This window comes from Lutjanus erythropterus, chromosome 14 (assembly GCF_056507025.1).
Source record: "Lutjanus erythropterus isolate fLutEry1 chromosome 14, fLutEry1.hap2, whole genome shotgun sequence".
NCBI lineage: Eukaryota > Metazoa > Chordata > Actinopteri > Lutjaniformes > Lutjanidae > Lutjanus > Lutjanus erythropterus.
In genome coordinates this window covers 281,568-300,213 of record NC_139330.1, presented here as the reverse complement: position 1 = coordinate 300,213, position 18,646 = coordinate 281,568, and the positions used below count along the sequence as shown (strand labels likewise).

At 44.2% G+C, this 18,646-nt stretch overlaps 1 protein-coding gene across 1 annotated transcript in view; it reads left to right on the top strand.

The window, feature by feature from the left end:
* Positions 1-217: 217 nt before the first annotated feature.
* The window catches only part of cul9 (cullin 9), a 32,345-nt gene continuing 13,916 nt past the window's right edge, over positions 218-18,646 (top strand). Inside the window, exons 1-22 of the mRNA XM_084735288.1 lie at positions 218-390; positions 3,185-3,886; positions 7,060-7,214; positions 7,697-8,311; positions 8,902-9,043; positions 9,149-9,339; positions 10,184-10,370; positions 10,455-10,697; positions 11,291-11,489; positions 11,575-11,776; positions 12,505-12,695; positions 12,771-12,967; positions 13,230-13,378; positions 14,215-14,303; positions 14,421-14,526; positions 14,614-14,841; positions 15,726-15,816; positions 15,925-16,096; positions 16,795-16,900; positions 17,165-17,260; positions 17,410-17,585; positions 18,467-18,600. Coding sequence (XP_084591414.1) covers positions 255-390; positions 3,185-3,886; positions 7,060-7,214; positions 7,697-8,311; positions 8,902-9,043; positions 9,149-9,339; positions 10,184-10,370; positions 10,455-10,697; positions 11,291-11,489; positions 11,575-11,776; positions 12,505-12,695; positions 12,771-12,967; positions 13,230-13,378; positions 14,215-14,303; positions 14,421-14,526; positions 14,614-14,841; positions 15,726-15,816; positions 15,925-16,096; positions 16,795-16,900; positions 17,165-17,260; positions 17,410-17,585; positions 18,467-18,600 — 4,507 coding nt within the window. The 5' untranslated portion in view covers positions 218-254. The remainder of the gene's footprint in view (positions 391-3,184; positions 3,887-7,059; positions 7,215-7,696; positions 8,312-8,901; positions 9,044-9,148; positions 9,340-10,183; positions 10,371-10,454; positions 10,698-11,290; positions 11,490-11,574; positions 11,777-12,504; positions 12,696-12,770; positions 12,968-13,229; positions 13,379-14,214; positions 14,304-14,420; positions 14,527-14,613; positions 14,842-15,725; positions 15,817-15,924; positions 16,097-16,794; positions 16,901-17,164; positions 17,261-17,409; positions 17,586-18,466; positions 18,601-18,646) is intronic.

Here is an 18,646-nt window from a genome sequence, read left to right as displayed (position 1 = left end):
TACTCCTACTACTACTACTACTACTACTACTAATAATAATAATAATAATAATAATAATAATAATAATAATAATAATAATAATAATTTGTAAATGTTGTTCCGGTTGTCCCCGGTCTCCCCTACACCACCAGCAGGAGCCGCTGCGCTCAGCGGACGACGCTCCGCGGTCCTCCAATAAACGCAGCGGAGAAGAAGAAGAAGAGCGACTAGTATCCGTCGAAGAAGAAGTGTTCCGATGCTGTCACAGTGCGCAAATGCGCATCCAAGAGTCCGGAGCTTCGCTGGAGAAAACCAACGTCAGCAGGCTGGGAAACGACACGTTAGGACGGAAGAGAAAACAGCGCGTGAGGGGGAAGACAGACACTAGGGGGAAGGTCTGTGACACAGCAGGTAAGAGCCACTCACCTGGGTGTTCACGCCGGGGGGTGGACAGGCAGCCGAGCCGCTCTGCTGTGTGATCCGAGCGGGTCTGTGGGCAGGCCCTGCCCGGTGCTGTCATCCACTCTTACTGTACACACAGATGACACACCAAACTCCACTCAGATAACTGCTAATTAAACACATTTCTACGTATAAACAAGAATATGGAAAATATAAGATATAAATTTAGATATTTTCTAAATAGTCTTGACACACTCTTCAATTCGGCACATAAAATATAACATAACACAACTTGTAACCGACCAGACAACACTTAATTCAACAGAGAATTAACTTTTAAAGCTGTTCTGCTCGTTTTTCATCAATATTGAATCACCGAACAGTGTTGGAACGCAGTAAGGGGACAGTGAGGTGCATCGTGAGTATAGAGGCTTACATTTTATCTACAGTTCAATACAGTGTCAGTATGTACCTGCCGAATTTGACATAAGACTATATAGAATCCTATAATGGTCTTAAAAAATGTCAAAGTTATAATTTATCCTTGCTCTTTATCAACCTTACCTTAAATCTGGAAGTTTTCAAAAGGAATTTGGTATGACGTTCTCAGTACAGTAACAGTACGGTGTGTATACGGCTAGCTGTCTGTAACGTTTAACCAGTTGTCAAGTCGGTTGAGTGAACTAGTTAACTAATTAAAGTTAACAAACGAGATAAACATACACTTATTATGTTAAAGTGCGCGGGAGTTATCTGATCACGTGAAGTTAAAACAGAACAGGAACGGATGCTAGCTAACGTTAGCAACAACTGTGGTTAGCTTGGGTCGTGTCAGAATGGGAACCATATATTTGTGAAACTATCGCGAGATTTGTGCACTTTTGTTCATTTTGATTTAATTAAGTTTGTGTTATAATATAATTGTTTGTGTGATAATGTCTGGCAGGTCTATAGACAGAAATACTTTATTAGAATCAGCGGAAGGATAGTGTTTGATTTAAAATCGCAGAATTATCGCGAGATTATGCGCCGGTTTGAGGTTTCCTTCTAGAATCGACTGTTAGCTTGAGAGTCTGTTGCGCTCAGGTAACGTCAACTAGCATAATGTTACAACATCAGGGGCTGAGACTATTTACTGACACTAACTTCATAACCGGACGGACCACGTTAATAACAGTCATGTGATGTCAGTAACAAATAATTTAGTCATTAATTAATAGAACTGTGTTGATGTCAGTGCTGCTGTGTGTGGTCTGTGGTCAGCAGCACAGACTCAGTGTGACTGTCAGAGTTTGTCCAGGTGTTAGACGGAGCCCTACTGGAGCTAACTAACGCCCAGCAGCACGTGTGATGATCTGATCCAGAGTTCACAAAGAGGAAGCGCGTGTGTGTGTGTGTGTGTGTGTGTGTGTGTGTGTGTGTGTGTTTAAACCGAAAATGAAATGTTAACCTCACACTAACGTGTGTGTAAATCCTGCAGCTCCACATCAGTTTATAAGAAGCTGCATAGTTTCACTTTCGTTAAAGTTAACATTAAATTGTCAGAAGAACTGTTTCCACCTGTGAACACCTGCAGGGAGGAAAGTTTGTGATGCTGCAACATGGTTAAATATGCTTAACAAATTAACAAAATAACAAATTTGCACTGAAAAATTGCAGTTGAAATATGTGAAACAGTCTTTAATATGTAGTTTATTTGTACATACAAAAATAATAAAGTTGTGATTTGAAAAAGTGGATATTTAACAGTTGAAATTAGGACTGAATGATTTTGAAAAACATATCTAATTGCGTTTATTTTTACTGATGTGAAAAATTATTGCCAGATTGATCACTAGTTGGACCTGTTTTTCAACTGAGCAGATTGTGACAGGATTAATTAATTGCTTTTCAATATGGTCTTAAAATAGGTGAAATGAGTTGGTTGTTTTTTTCCTCTTGCTGTTGCAGTTTCTCTGACATCTTAATATGAAGTCGCTCCTCTTTTTGAAACTAACTCCTAATCCATGGAGCAACGTCATTGGCTTGTTGTTAATGATGTCACTCTGTCAATATGTCAGAATCCAAACTCCATTCAAAAAACTGCTAATTCAACACAATTCGACATATAAAGAATAATATGTAAAACATACGATACAATTTGTAGATATTTTATATGTATACTTGATACACTCTTCAACTCGGCATATAATATATAACATAACATAATTTATAGCTGACCAAATGACACAATCCAACAGAGAATTTACTTGTAAAGCTGTTTTGCTTGTTTTTCAACAATACATGTTGGAACGCAGTAAGGTGACAGTGAAATGCATCCCGAGTATGGAGGCTGATGTTTATCTACAGTTAAGTACAATTTAAACATGTATGTGCTGAATTTGACAGAAGACTATAGAATCAAATAATGTTCTTAAATAATGTTCAAGCTTTAATTTATATTCACTTATTATTAGCGTTACCTTAAATCTGGAGATTTTCAAATGGACTTTGGTGTGACGTTCTCTGTACAGCATGTATATGGCTAGCTGTCAATAATGTTCAACCAGTCGGTGAAGTGAAAGTTATACAAGATAACTACCAGATTAAAAATTACAGTCATTATGTTAAAGTGAGTGGGGTTTTCTGATCACATGAACTTTAAAAACAAGGACAAAATATATCATGAAAACAAATTAGTCACTCGGCTGCAGTAATCAGACTGATAAATGATTCTGTTCTTTATTCTCTGCTCTGAATGTGATGACACCTTTTCACTCTGTCTGATCATCCAATCATGTCTTCTCCTTCTCTGTTTCCATAGCGACCATGGTGGGCGAGCGTCGCAACGGGAACCTGCTGGTCCAGCTCGGCCCGCGGCTGCAGGCGTACCCAGAAGAGCTGATCCGCCAGCGCCGCAACCACGATGGACAGACGGAGTACCTGATCCGCTGGTGCCTTGTCACCGTTGATGATGGCTCCGGCTCCGGGGGTGGAGGCAGCGAGGCAGGAGGGACGGGCAGCGGCGGCAGCTCCGGAGTGGGCGTGTCTGGCAGCTCCACGTCAGGAGAGAGCAAACCAGAGAACATCCTGATGTGGATGTCGACAGAGGACGTGTACGCTAACTGCCCCACGCTGCTGGGCAAGAGAAAGACAGACACACAGCGCCCCCTGCAGCCACAGGAGGCGCAGCAGGGGGGCGAGTCGTCAGATGGAGGTCAGAGGAGCGGCGGTGAGTTCCCAGCGGACGTCACCTTCGATGAGGTGGAGCTGTCGGACATGAAGGAGGACGTGAAGAACCTTGTTCGGCGAGCGCGGAAGCAGATGACCAAGAAGAGCGACTTCTCCATCAGCATCACACACACCATCCATGTGCTGAGCGCCTACGCCAGCATCGGCTCGCTTGTTGGCGTCTTCAAGGAGACAGGTGCCCTCAACTTGCTGATGGAGCTGCTGTGCAACAAGGAGACGCAGACGAGACGCAGCGCTGGCAAGATGCTGCGAGCGCTTGCATCACATGACGCAGGTACACACACGCTTCTCTCTGTTTGGCTGACAACAGTCAGGTTACCATAGCAACAGCACTAATGATGCTTCAGGGTCTGTTAGCAGTTAAAGTAACAGTTCAGTGTTTTGGGAAAGACCCTTTTGTATTCACAGTAACTTCCTGAAGTCTCTCCTTGTTGCCTGGCAACAGCATGTTGATGACAAGACTCCAGGAAGTGACCTCATCCTCATAAAATAACATTTACCGGCTGACACACGAGATCTAACGTGTTCATAAGAGCTGAAGGGGGAGCTTTGGACTGAGTCAGGCTAGCTGAGGCTAGCTTTCTAGTCTTTATGCTAAGCTAAGTTTCCCTCTGCTCCTAGTCTTTGTGCTGGATTCAGTGGCCCAAATGTAAACTGATGTAAAGACAGCTTAAGGCAGCTGAACGTAGCTTCAGTAACTGTGACTCATGAAGTGTGATGTGGCGTTTTTGATGAAAAAGGAAGCTGGTGTCACCACAGAACATCATGATGTGTCAGATCAGTTAAACTCTGCAGACCTTCTGTCACTCATGTTGTGTTTGTGGTTCTCCTGTCAGCAGTTTGAGTCGTTCAGCAAACTCAGGCTTCGGTACAGATGTGACACATCTGCAGCAGCTGGAGATGAGTTGTGTTCTCTGTTTTCAGAGGATGTTGAGCTAAAGGAGGGCAGTAAATGCACAGTTCAGGTTTCAGTGAGTCAGTTGATAAGCGCTGCAGAGAAAATTCGTTTCAAACTGCTGAAACGACGTGGCGTGACGTGGGTTAGCCCTGAAGTTAGCTGAGCAGGGAAGGCTAACGTTAAGCTAATGCTAACACTAGCCTTGTACCTTTATAGGTACAACGCAGTCTCTTGTGCAGTCGTGTGTCTTTCATGAGGTTTGTCAGCGTCCTGTTAGAGACGTGACTGAATGTCTTCTTTTTAACATTATATTAATCTACCGTCTCACTTGCCCAATATGGCATCTTACTTGCCCTGGGCAAATAAAACCCTGACTGACTGACATGTTTTGACTTTGTATGGACCAAAGAACTAATCAATTAATTGAGAAAATGATTGACAGATTAATCAACAATGAAAATGTTAGTTGCAGCCTTCGATCACACCTGTGTGCTGCAAAAATAGAGATGGAGCTGCAATAAACAGAAAAGAATGTTTCAGGATACACGCACACACACGCACACACGCACACACACACACAGAGTCTTATCACATCATGAACTACAGTAAGTTTCAAATCACAGGAGGAGCAACAAGTGTTAAACAGCAGTTTAAATTAAATATCATTGTTCTGCAGAAATGTCCTGGACCACACATCACATTACAGACTGGAGATAACGTCTTTGTTTGGTACAAAAATCACACCATAATGATGTGTTTTTAACAACTCTTTTCTCTGAGCATGATGACTTTTTTAACGACTTTTTCTCTTAAAATATAACAAGTAATGTCTTCTAAACAACTATTTTTTTCTTTAAATGTGACAAGTTTTATGTCTTCACCTTTCTGTTAGACAGACTTTTCTAACAGGAAACAACTGTTATATCAGACAAAATCACTCTACAAACCAACCAAACTCCATTCATAAAATCAGTAACTCAAGCTCAGAGAACACAGGAGTTGTTGGTCTACTGCTGCCTCCATCTGTTTGCTCTGTATGACTTGATTCCACATATTTAAATTGAGCGAAGTGGTACGTGTCCTCTGACACACTACGTAAACTCCTCCTGACTCTGTGGGTTTGAACTTCTCTCTTTCTTTTTTCGTCACATCATGTTTGATCACAGTCTGAACACGCAGTCAGATCACATGTTTAAAGCTGAGGTGGGAGGAAATCAATTATAACATTTTTATTAATTGCTAAACAATTTCTAATCACATTGCAGCTTCTGGAGGTTCCAGAGACTCTGTGGCTATGGTTTTAAGACAAAACTTGATTTTAAATTTGAAACAAAACAAACATTGTCTTCTTTCCTTCTCCTTCTACTTCTTCCGTCTCTCCTCTCTTTTCCTCTCAGCCTGACAGTTTTTTGTTTTTTTCGGTCACATGTGGAGAAACTCCTGGGCGAGGAGCAGCTGAGAGTTTTTCCCATGAGTCATCAGGGCCGTGAGCAGGAAACAAACACACACACACAGTTCAGTCTGATAAGGTTTAAAGCAGAGGATAGCTCTCACTGGGACTCTGTTTCTACACACCAAACTTCATTTAAAAAAATCCAGTGTTCTGAGCAGAATGTGAACGTTAGGGCGGCAGGACACACACAGATCATTTAAACAAATTTAAACCACTAGGACATCAGCTGGACAGAGATGGGCAGTGTGATTGGATGGGAGGGGGCGGAGCCTCCTGCTGCAGAGATCCTCTGTCTGACGGGACAGACTGTTAACGGACAGACTGTCTCCTCTTTACCAGGAAATGATGTCATCATCCTCACCAACCAAGGAAGGCTTTGTTTTCCTCCTGGGTTGCTTAGCAACCAGGAGATGAGGAGCTGACTCGTTGACGATCAGCTGAACCCTGTTTCACCATCAGGCTGTCTATGCCACACCCTGCAGCCTGCAGTTTGGCTCAGGGAAAAGTGAAACCAAGAGGCAGAACTGAAGAGGCTTTTATTGTGAAATGAAACCACGACTGTGTTTTCATCAGAAACAGTCACACTGAGGTCGAGTTTCACTCCAAAACTCACCGTGTGAATCACTGAGCTCCAACAGATAAATTCACTTGATCCTGTCTCAAACTTGTCACATACGTCCATTTTAACATGTTTGGGCCTATTTTTCAACTAGTGATCAATCCAGCGATTATGTTTTCATTACTTCTACTTATTTTGCTTCTTTGTCTTATTTTTGTGACATTAAACAGACATTAAAGTGTTCAGAAACTGTGTCAGAGTGAGACGTCGCTGTTTTTTAATCTGGTCTTGCAGAAGGAAGTTGGTTGTTGCTTCACTGTGGTTTGAACTGTCTCCGTCTCCTGTCTCTGTGTCCAGTCTGAACTCTGACCTGCAGGGGGCGCTCTGCGCAGACACCATGTCAGCTGATCAACATGATTTGTGGTTGTTATATGTTTCTGATCAATGGTATTGATCTCAGACAGACAACAGACTGGAGGAGTGGTCACATGTTCATGATGTTTGTCCTCCTGTGTCTCCTCCTGTCTGTCCTTGCAGGCAGTCGTGCGTACGTCCTCCTGTCCCTCAGTCAGCAGGACGGTATTGAGCAGCACATGGACTTTGATAATCGTTACACTCTGCTGGAGCTGTTTGCAGAGACCACGTCCTCTGAGGAGCATGGCATCTCCTTTGAAGGGATTCACCTGCCCCAGGTAAACACAGACACACACAGACACACACAGACACACACACACACACACATACACACACACACACACACACACACCTACCTGTTGTCCTTGTCCAGGTCTCCTCTATAAGCTGAGTTGTACCTGTCAGGCAGCATTCAGGGCACACCGTTCGACCACTTATATAAAACCAGCCATGTGTTTATTATTATTATTATTATTATTATTATTGTTATTATTATTTTTTTTATTATTACTATTATTATTATTATTATTATTATTAATTGTTATTATTGTTATTAGCAGAAGTAGCATTTTTTGACATCTGTTGTGTATCTAATGTCTCATGTCTCTGTCTCGTGTCTCTCTGTCTCGTGTCTCTCATGTGTATCATGTCTCTGTCTCATGTCTCGTGTCTCTCTGTCTTGTGTCTCTCATGTATCTCATGTCTCTGTCTCATGTCTCGTGTCTCTCTGTCTCATGTCTCTCTGTGTCTTCTGTCTCAGATCCCTGGGAAGTTGCTCTTTTCTCTGGTCAAACGTTACCTGTGTGTCACGTCTCTGATGGACAAACTGAACACAGCGGGGGCGGAGTCTTCTTCTGAGCGACAGGATGCCAGCCCCTCCCCTGCCTCCTCGTCCTCCTGTAGCACCGCCCACCAGACGGAGCACTTGCGGGTGCAGCGGGAGTTTGACTTCACCATGGCGATGGCCAACCTCATCTCGGAGCTTGTCCGTGTCATGGGCTGGGACCGCAATCGCCAGCCTCCCGACGGCTCCGCCCACCGGCTAGGAGTGGCCGGAGCCTGTGGGGAGGAACAGGGGGAGGAGTCGGCCCGCCCTCTCCTCAGGTCCATCTTCCAGCCTCGTTTCTGCGCCTCCCCCGTCGTCCTTGCCGCCTCCTCTGCCGTTGCCGCTCCCGCCGTCACACCGCCAAAGAAGAAGACGGGAAATGGATTTAAAACCCGCTCAGACTTCGCCAGCCGCTCAGCCTACGTGGAATACGTCCAGGACAATCTGAAGAGCGGCATGATGGTCCGCATGCTGGAGGACTATGAGGAGGTGAGCGCCGGAGATGAGGGAGAGTTTCGCTACAGTAACGATGGCTCGCCACCTGTTCAGGTGAGGAAATGGTCACATGACCTGCATCACCACACGGACTGGACATCAGACATGTTCATATAGAGGACACGTTGATTATGACATTATAATCAGAGCTAATTAATCTGATCAGCTGCTATCAGTAATCAATACACACATTCATCAAACCAATAACTAACAGCATCGTTATCTTACAAAATGTAAAAAACAAAAAACAGAAGAATTGATTCAAATGTATGAAAAAAATAGATTAAAAAAATACCAAAAAATGGATGAATAAATATACAAAAAATAAATAAATAAATAAATAAAACATTTAAAAATATATACAGAAAAAATATCTTTTAAAAATGAGACGTTAGCTGGTGTTTCTGTCGTGGACAAAACGATTCCTGAACCAAACTCCATTAAAGAAGTGTGACATTTTAATAATTTATTACATATCAGTTTAAATACAAAACTGTAGAAACACAAGATGAAATACGTCACCTGTCGACAGTCAGCTCATCAATTCTGCATCAATATAATCAATAAAGATGAACTGTATTTATGTACAAATGTGTGTTGTGTTCAGGTGTAAACAGAAGATCATGTGTCCGTGTTGTGTTCAGGTGTACTGGAACTCCCTGTCCAGGACTTACTGGGTCCACTGGCACATGGTGGAGATCCTGGGCAGCGGTGGGGGCAGTCAGGCTGAGAAGGAGACACAGGAGAAGGCGTCCTCCCTCACAGAGACACTCAAACTCACCGCAGGTAAGACCTCATCCCCTCAGCTGTCCTCCTGACTGTTCTGTCTGTCTGTCCCTCAGTGAATCAGATGTTTGTCTCTCTCCTGTCTGTCTCCTGTCTGTCCCTCAGTGAGTCAGACGTTCTTCTCGAAGCCCCCCGGTGGTCTCTACTCCCTGCCGTACCTGTCTGAGGGTCTCCAGAGGGAGCCGGTGTCTCTGAGTCGGGCTGAGTGGTGGGAGATTCTTTTCTTCATCAAGAAACTGGAGCCCAAACAGCAGCAGGAGGTCAACAGCATCCTGCTGCAGAGCCTCGACGACCAGGTGAGACAGAGAGCATGATGGGAAACTGAGGCGGCAGCCTGCACTGTACAGAGTCAGAAGAGTGATGGGGAAGAGAAATAAGTAGAAATAATAACTTTTTCCCACATTTATTTCTACATTAATTTCTGTGTATACTATTTGTTTTTTAAAATGTATTTATAGCATATAATTACTTAATGTTTATAAATAATTTATTTGCTTTTGTCCCTTTATTTTTCCGTATATTTTCCCTGTTGCTTTTGTTTGAGTGATGTCATGAATCCTGCAGGAAGTGACAACTCAGACAGGAAGTCCTTCAAAAATCCAGCTGATTGACAGCTTGACCCTTCAACAAATATCAAAAGTAACAGGGAGAAGAATTAATGAAAATAAAGGCTTTAAAAAAGGACATTATATTAAAGAATAAAGACAAAAAAATACTGAAAAATTGATATTAATACATTTTAAAAATATACAGAAATATAGACTTTTAAATTGATATAATAGAGAGAAATAGATTTTAAAAATACAAAAATATAGATTTTGAAAATATATAATGAAAATGGTGATTTATATGTTTTTTTCTAAATACAAAGTAAATGAATCAGTAAATATGAAAATGCATGTATTTTTTATTCTTGTGTCCTGCTGAAGGTGCAGATGAGCATCAAAAATCTTCAAACACTTTGAACTCGTCAAATTTTTTAAAAATGCAGAAACTCTGTCACGTTACCATGACAACATGTTTCTCCAGGAGACATCAGCGTCCTCTGGTCCCTGAACGTCACACAGAGACACGCTATGAGACATCAGGTGAAACACTAATTATTCTGTCTGTCTGTGTCCCTGTCTGTCTGTGGTCCAGGAGGCGGAGCTGGATGACTCGTCTCTGATTGGCCTGTCTGTCCCTGGGGACGTGGCGAAGAAGCTGCTTCACTACCTGAAGCAGAATCTGCCGTCGTCGTGTCTCAGCGACCTGCTCTGCTCTCACGCCTTCTGCAAACACTACCTGAGGAGAGGAGGGGGGAGTCTGGAGGACGAAGAGCTGCTGGGTGAGGAAGACGAGTAGGACAACACAGGGGGACAGGTCTGTCTGTGTGTTAGACGTCAGTGTCTCACTCTGCTTTGTCTTCCAGCTGAGAGCTCTCTGACTTCATCCGGCCTGGGAGGAGGAGGAGGAGCAGCAGGAGGAGGAGGAGGAGGAGAACAGAGCTCCTGCTCTTCATCGTCAGCCTCGGCCTCCTCTTCCTCTGCGATGGGCTCCGTCTCCAAGAAGGCGAAGAAGGAACTTCCTGCTGACTCGGGGACAGAGACAGAGAGCGAGCTGCCCTCAGAGGACGACAGCAGATACCCCGAAGATCTGGAGGACAAGATGAAAGGTGAACAGACAGAGAGAGAGAGACAGATGGACAGACGGATGGATGAACAGACAGACAGAGAGAGAGAGACAGATGGACAGACGGATGGATGAACAGACAGACAGAGAGAGAGAGACAGATGGACAGACGGATGGATGAACAGACAGACAGAGAGAGAGAGACAGATGGACAGACGGATGGATAAACAGACAGACAGACAGAGAGAGACAGACGGACAGACGGATGGATAAACAGACAGACAGACAGAGAGAGACAGACGGACAGACGGATGGATAAACAGACAGACAGAGAGAGAGAGACAGATGGACAGACAGAAAAGTGTCCAATAATAAAAAATAATAGACACAGGAACAACTTGAAAAGAAATACACAGAAAAATAGATTTCTAAAAATAAAAAATATATTCTGGAGCACATGGATGTACGTCCTTGTCCTCCAGAATGTTTGTGACAGGACAAATTAATTGATTAGTCAAGAAAGTGATCAACAGATTAATCAACAGTGAAAATAATCAGGTGTGACTGGTTTTCAGGAAATAGTCTGTGTCAAAGGATGGTGACGTCCTGTCTCATCCTGTCTCGTCCTCTCTGCAGTGTTCAACAACCCACGGGTCCAGGGGAAGAAGACGGTGTTGGAGAAGCTGGGGGAGGTGGTGGACATCCTGAAGAAGGGCGGGTCCAGCTCAGACCACGCCCAGCAGCTGGCCGCCGTCCTCTTCATCAGCCGCCTGCTGGAGGAGAAAGGCAGTCAGGAGAAGAACTCCATGAGGAGCGACTCGGCCCAGACCATCAGGTCAGAGGGTTAAAACTGTTACTCCTCTGTGACGAAGACATGGATCAGGACGTGTCTCACTCTGTCTCTCTGTGTCCTCTGACAGGGACAAGGTGCTGAAACTGCTGGTGGAGCTGTTGTCCTCGTCCTCTAAAGACCTGGTCATCAGCACGCTGAGACTCACTCACCTCCTCATGCTCAAGTACGAGTGGAGGGTCTCCTTCGCCACCGAGGGCGGAGTCAAAGCCATCCTGTCCTGTATGCAGGAGTTCTCCACCGTCACCCACGTCCAGCAGCTGGCGCTCGCGGTGAGGACAATTACACGGACACACGTTCAGTCAGTCCCTCCAGGATGTTGTGATGTTTGTTGCAGAGAGAATGAATCCAAACTTTGAGGCTCAAGGTGACAAACACGTCTTTTTAGAAGATATATGCTGGACAGAGTCAGAAACAGGTTGTGATGATGAACAGGACAAAACAGAGATGTGAAAATTTGTCAGAAATCAAGAGAAGAAGAGAAGGCAGTGAAAAACAGGAGGCTCAGCACAGAAAACTGCACGTCCAGTAAACTTTATGGAGAATAAAGAGGAGCCTTATGTTTGAACTGGATATTTTCTCATGTAGTTAAAAACACAGAAACCATCTGTCTCATGTTTGAAACAGAAGAGAAAAACTAAAGCAGCCATTCAGCAGAACACAGTAAAAACTCTCTGAGCTGAATGAAACCAGTTAGATAACTAATAAATATTCAGTTTCTTTCTCTGCTGCAGCGGCTGGAGAAACAATAAAAATATGTAAAATATATCTATTTCAAAACTGAAGAGAGCTGTACGATGTTTGAAAGGAAGAATGGCCACATCTGGTTTATATTTCTCTTTAAGAAAGTATCAGAAAACATTTTGATTTGGTGAAACCTCAGACTTTATTCACTGAAGGATCAGACAGAAAAACAGCTGGAAATAGTTAGTTTGGTCTCGTGTCTCATGTTTTGTGCTCGGGTAACATCTCTGTGTGACCTTGTTTTTCTCGCCATCAGACTCTGAAGGTCATCACAGGAGCCAGTAAACACGACCTGCGCAGCGTCGGCAGCAGCCTCCCGCTCTCAGAGTCCGGCACGCAAATGATGTTGGAGATCTTTGCCAGCATTGGCTCGGCCACGCCCGAAGGCTCCAAAGGCCTGCTGGGAGCCATCCCTGCCGCCGTCGACCTCATGCTCAACACCAAAGGGTGAGTGACCGCCACTGGTTTTCAGGTTTTAACTCTCTGTGACAGCCTGAGTCTGATTATTGATCATCTGTGCAGCTGCACACTGTCGGTGCGTAATGGCCTGCTCGTCGTCATCATGCTCATCTCCAACCACAAGAGCCTCGCCGAGCAGCTGGTGGCGTCCGACGTCACCACCGTGCTCAAGAAGTGTCTGTCTCTGTCCGGAGCCGAGACCATGCTCGCCATCATCGCCCTCAACCACATCTCCATGGTGCACAAGCTGGAGAGCAAAGGTACGTCACGTGACCACAGGAAACCCCGTCAGCAGCTGACAGCATGTTTACGTTATCAGGTCTGATGTGTAAATAATCAGAATTCTGAAAGTTTTGATCGTAGATGAAACATTTGTTTATTATCTTCACCAGGAAAACAGAGAAGAGCAACATTTATGTCATAATCATAAATAGACTTATTTAATATTTCTGTTTTGAAACCACCAACATTTGTGTGTTGTGTGTGTCATAAAGCTCGCTGTGTGTGTGTGTGTGTGTTCAGATTGTCATGAGCAGCTGGACTTTAAGGACACGGAGCTGCAGATGTTGGTGGTCAGTCTGAAGGAGCTGACGGCCACCAAAGAGGTGATACAGACCCTGGAGCAGCTGCTGTGTGACGACACGTCACAGCTGGAGGAGGAACGCAGCCAGGTACACACACACACACACACACACACACACACACACACACACACACACAGAGACACACACACACACACACACACTCACACACACACACTCACACACACACACACACACACACACACACACACACACTCACACACACACACTCACACACACACACTCACACACACACACACACACACTCACACACTCACACACACACACACACACACACACACACACACACACACACACTCACACACACACACACTCACACACACACACACACACACACACACACACTCACACACACACACACACACACACACACACACACACACTCACACACACACACACACACACACACACACACTCACACACTCACACACACACACACACACACACACACACACACACACACACACACACACATTCACACACACACACACTCACACACACACACACACACACACACACACTCACACACACACACACACACACACACACACACTCACACACACACACACACTCACACACACACACACACACACACACACACACACACACACTCACACACACACACACACTCACACACACACACACACACACACACACACACTCACACACACACACACTGTTACTTTCATAGATGCTGCAGAAAATTATTGGAAAACTGCTGAAAAATGTTGGAAAATGTATCTGAGAAAACTGAAAAATGCTGAAATGTTGAGCTGATAAGAGCTGAAAAATATATTATACAGAGTTATTGGATGGAGCCCAGAAACCAGCAGCCCTGCAGATCATATATTGATTAGACTGCCTCTGTGTTGATCATTAAATATTGATTATTGCTGTTTGATCAGGTGACTCACAGTCGGGACACATATCAGGATCTGGTTCGTCTGATGGAGCAGCACCGAGCCGACCGGGCCGTCCTGCTCTCCATCCTCAGGTACACACCACCTGTGACCTTTGACCCCACTGATGATGATGATGATGATGATGATGATGATGATGATGATGATGATGATGATGTGGAGCTTGTATGATTGGCTGTTTACTTCTGCAGGATTCTGAACAAGTTTCTGGACAACTACGAGGAGGACATGCTGCCGTGGCACGAGAGCATCGAGCCCTGCCTGTCCTCTATGACGGCCTTCATCAACGACAGAGAGGTCAGTACACACCAGCTGGGAAACACACACACACACACACACGCACACCGTATGATGCTCATTAACCTGCTGTGATTGGTCGTTCAGGTGGTGCAGCTGTTTATCCGCTTCCTGTACCGGCTGGCGTCTCTGAACAAAGACTACGCGGTGGTGATGTGTCGTCTGGGGACGAAGGAGGCGTTGGTCAAAGCTCTGGACAAACACAGCACCAACCTGCTGCTGGTCACCGAGCTGAGGGACCTCATCACCGACTGTGAGAAATACGCCAGCCTCTACAAGAAGATGACCACCAGCGTGCTCGCAGGGTGTATCCAGGTAACCACCAGCTCCAGCTCACGTGTTTAACCCAGGATCAGTGTTTGTGGCTCCAGTATCGATTAAATTTAAATGAATTCTTAACTTTATTCATTCATAAAAACACACATCCTCATATTTTTTAAATTGCTTAGGCAAATGTGGACTTGAAATTGAACAAAACATTTCTGCATTAAAATGTCTAAAAAGGCTAAATTTACTGTATGATATGTTTTGTGATGAGTTGTGAACTGATATTATCCAAAAACCAGAGAAATTTATTTAAGCTAACGGTTCATTTCCTGATAGATGCTCTAATTTCTGTGAAAACAAGATTCATCCAAATGAGGAAGGAAGTCCGTGAACGTGACTAAACATAACATGAAGACAGCTTCAACACTGTCACAGATTTACATCACCTGTGGTCTCCCATGATCCCACGCTTCTTCACGACATCATCAAACTACATTTTTTGTTGTTGTAGTAATGTGAGAGACCCTGCTGGTAGAGCTTACATATTGTGTGTTACTTTTATAAAGTTGCATTAACTTTTAGTTTTTATTTTAAATGATCAAGTTGAAAAATGAATTGAAAAATACTGAAAAAACATCAGAAACGCAGCCGAAGAGCTTCACTGAAAAACAGCTGAATAATGTGGCCTAAAACACCGAGCTGAAAAGCAAACAAGTTCGAGTAAAAATTCTCAGTTAATGTATAATTTCTGCAGTGGAAGTCGACGTAGCGGACAGAGGGCGGAGCAGCCATCAGGTCAGACACAAAGCTGCTGCTCACATGTCAGATTGGTGTTTGTGTTTTTAGCTAAAACAGTTTCTGTTCCTGCTGGCTTAGATAATGAGGTAAGCCTCCTTCCTGTCTCACCTGGTCTACTTCCTGTTTCTTGTCAGATGGTGTTGGGTCAGATTGAAGAGCATCGTCGCAGCCATCAACCAATCAACATCCCCTTCTTTGACGTGTTCCTCAGGAACCTCTGCCAAGGTCTGTTCGCATCAGACCGTCAAATCTGATAAATACAGCAGACCGCTGAAGGTAATGTTTCGTTACTGGTGTAACTGGTTTAACTGGTGTAACTGGTGCTGTGTTCAGGGTCCAGCGTAGAGCTGAAGGAGGATAAGTGCTGGGAGAAGGTAGAGGTTTCGTCCAATCACCATCGAGCAAACAAACTGACTGACAAGAACCCCAAAACTTACTGGGAGTCAAACGGCTGCACCGGCTCGCACTTCATCAACATCTACATGCACAAAGGAGTCATCATCAGGTACAACACTACAAATACTACAAATACTGCAGCATACTGCAGCATACTACAACACACTACAGAATACTACAACATACTACAAATACTGCAACATACTGCAGCATACTACAACACACTACAACATACTGCAACATACTACAACACACTACAGAATACTACAACATACTGCAACATACTGCAACACACTACAACATACTGCAGCATACTACAACACACTACAACACACTACAACACACTACAACATACTACAACACACTACAACATACTACAAATACTGCAACATACTGCAGCATACTACAACATACTGCAACACACTACAACATACTGCAACATACTACAACATACTACAAATACTGCAACATACTGCAACATACTACAACACACTACAACATACTGCAACACACTACAGAATACTACAGTATACTGCAACATACTGCAGCTTACTACAGCATACTACAACATACTGCAACATACTACAACATACTACAACACACTACAGAATACTACAACATACTGCAACATACTGCAACACACTACAACATACTACAGAATACTGCTGATACTGGTCACACACAATACTATGGGACATATTGAACTTGAAGTATTCACATACCTACATCAGTAGTTCAGGCTCTTACTGATGAATCACACTTAAACAGGACATAAATATAAAAATACAAATATTGTTGTGTGCGTAGACAACTGGCCATCCTGGTGGCCAGTGAGGACTCCAGCTACATGCCGGCTCGTATTCTGGTTTTGGGAGGAGACGAGCCCACCAACATCAACACTGAACTCAACACGGTCAGTCTCCTCCTCCTCCTCTTCATCCTCCTCCTCCTGAAAGCTTATTTAGAATATTTTCACCTCTTTGCCTTTCTGTCAGACAGACTTTCCTGACAGAAAACCACCGTTAAATAACATTTTAATTCTGGTTCAACTAAATAAAACATTTACTAACTTTGTTTAGAAAAGTGATGTGTCAATAAAGTTTATCATTTTATTTTTTTTTTTTTATCAGAGACGAGTAGTTTCATGAGCTCATGTGATGACTGTGTGTTTGTGTAGGTGAATGTGACTCCGTCGGCCAGTCGAGTGGTTCTCCTGGAGAACATGACCAGGTTCTGGCCCATCATCCAGATCAGGGTCAAGAGATGTCAGCAGGTCAGACTCCGAGCTCCGCCTACACATAAATGATCCCACACCTAAGCTAGCTGTTACCTACTGTTTCCAGTCTTAATGCTAAGCTAAAATAAGATGTCTCCGCCCCTTTCTCACTGACTCCGCCCCCCTCTGTCCTCTCCTTGTGACAGGGCGGTATCGACACTCGTGTCCATGGTTTCGAGGTTCTGGGTCCGAAGCCAACGTTCTGGCCGGTGTTTAAGGAGCAGCTGTGCTGTCGGACCTACCTGTTCTACAGCACCAAGGCCCACACCTGGTGTCAGGAGGTGATGGAGGACAAGACACAGCTGCTGCAGCTCTTCAACAAGTACGGACTACTGTCAATACTGCAGTACTACTGCCATCAATACTGCAGTGATACTGCTGTCAATACTGCTGTCAACACTGCAGCAATACTACTGTCAATACTGCAGTACTACTGCTGTCAATACTGCAGCGATACTGCAGCGATACTGCTGTCAATACTGCTGTCAATACTGCAGCGATACTGCTGTCAATACTGCAGTACTACTGCCGTCAATACTGCTGTCAATACTGCTGTCAATACTGCTGTCAATACTGCAGTAATACTGCAGCGATACTGCAGCGATACTGCTGTCAATACTGCTGTCAATACTGCAGTAATACTGCAGCGATACTACTGTCAATACTACTGTCAATACTGCTGTCAATACTGCTGTCAATACTGCAGCGATACTGCTGTCAATACTGCTGTCAATACTGCTGTCAATACTGCAGCAATACTGCAGTAATACTGCTGTCAATACTACTGTAATACTGCTGTCAATACTGCTGTCAATACTGCAGTAATACTGCTGTCAATACTGCAGTAATACTGCTGTCAATACTGCTGTCAATACTGCTGTCAATACTGCAGCAATACTACTGTCAATACTGCAGTAATACTACTGTTAATACTGCTGCTGTACTGCAGCTCTTAAACAAGGGCTACTGTTAGTACAACTGATTATCAACAAGTATGAACACTCAGTGAAAACACTGCAGTAATAATGTTAATAACTGTGTGTGTCTGTGTGTGTGTCTGTGTGTGTGTGTGTGTGTGTGTCTCTGTGTGTGCGTGTGTGTGTGCGTGTGTGTGTGTGTGTGTGTGCGTGTGTGTGTGCGTGTGTGTGTGTGCGTGTGTGTGTGTGCGCGTGTGTGTGTGTGTGTGTGTGTGTGCGTGTGCAGACTGAACAGTGCCCTGAGACACGAGCAGATGTTTGCAGATCGTTTCCTGCCGGACGCCGAAGCTGCTGAAGCTCTGGGTCGAACCTGCTGGGAGGCTCTGATCACACCCATCGTACACAGCATCACACACACAGGTACACACACACACACACACACAGACAGACAGACACACACACACAC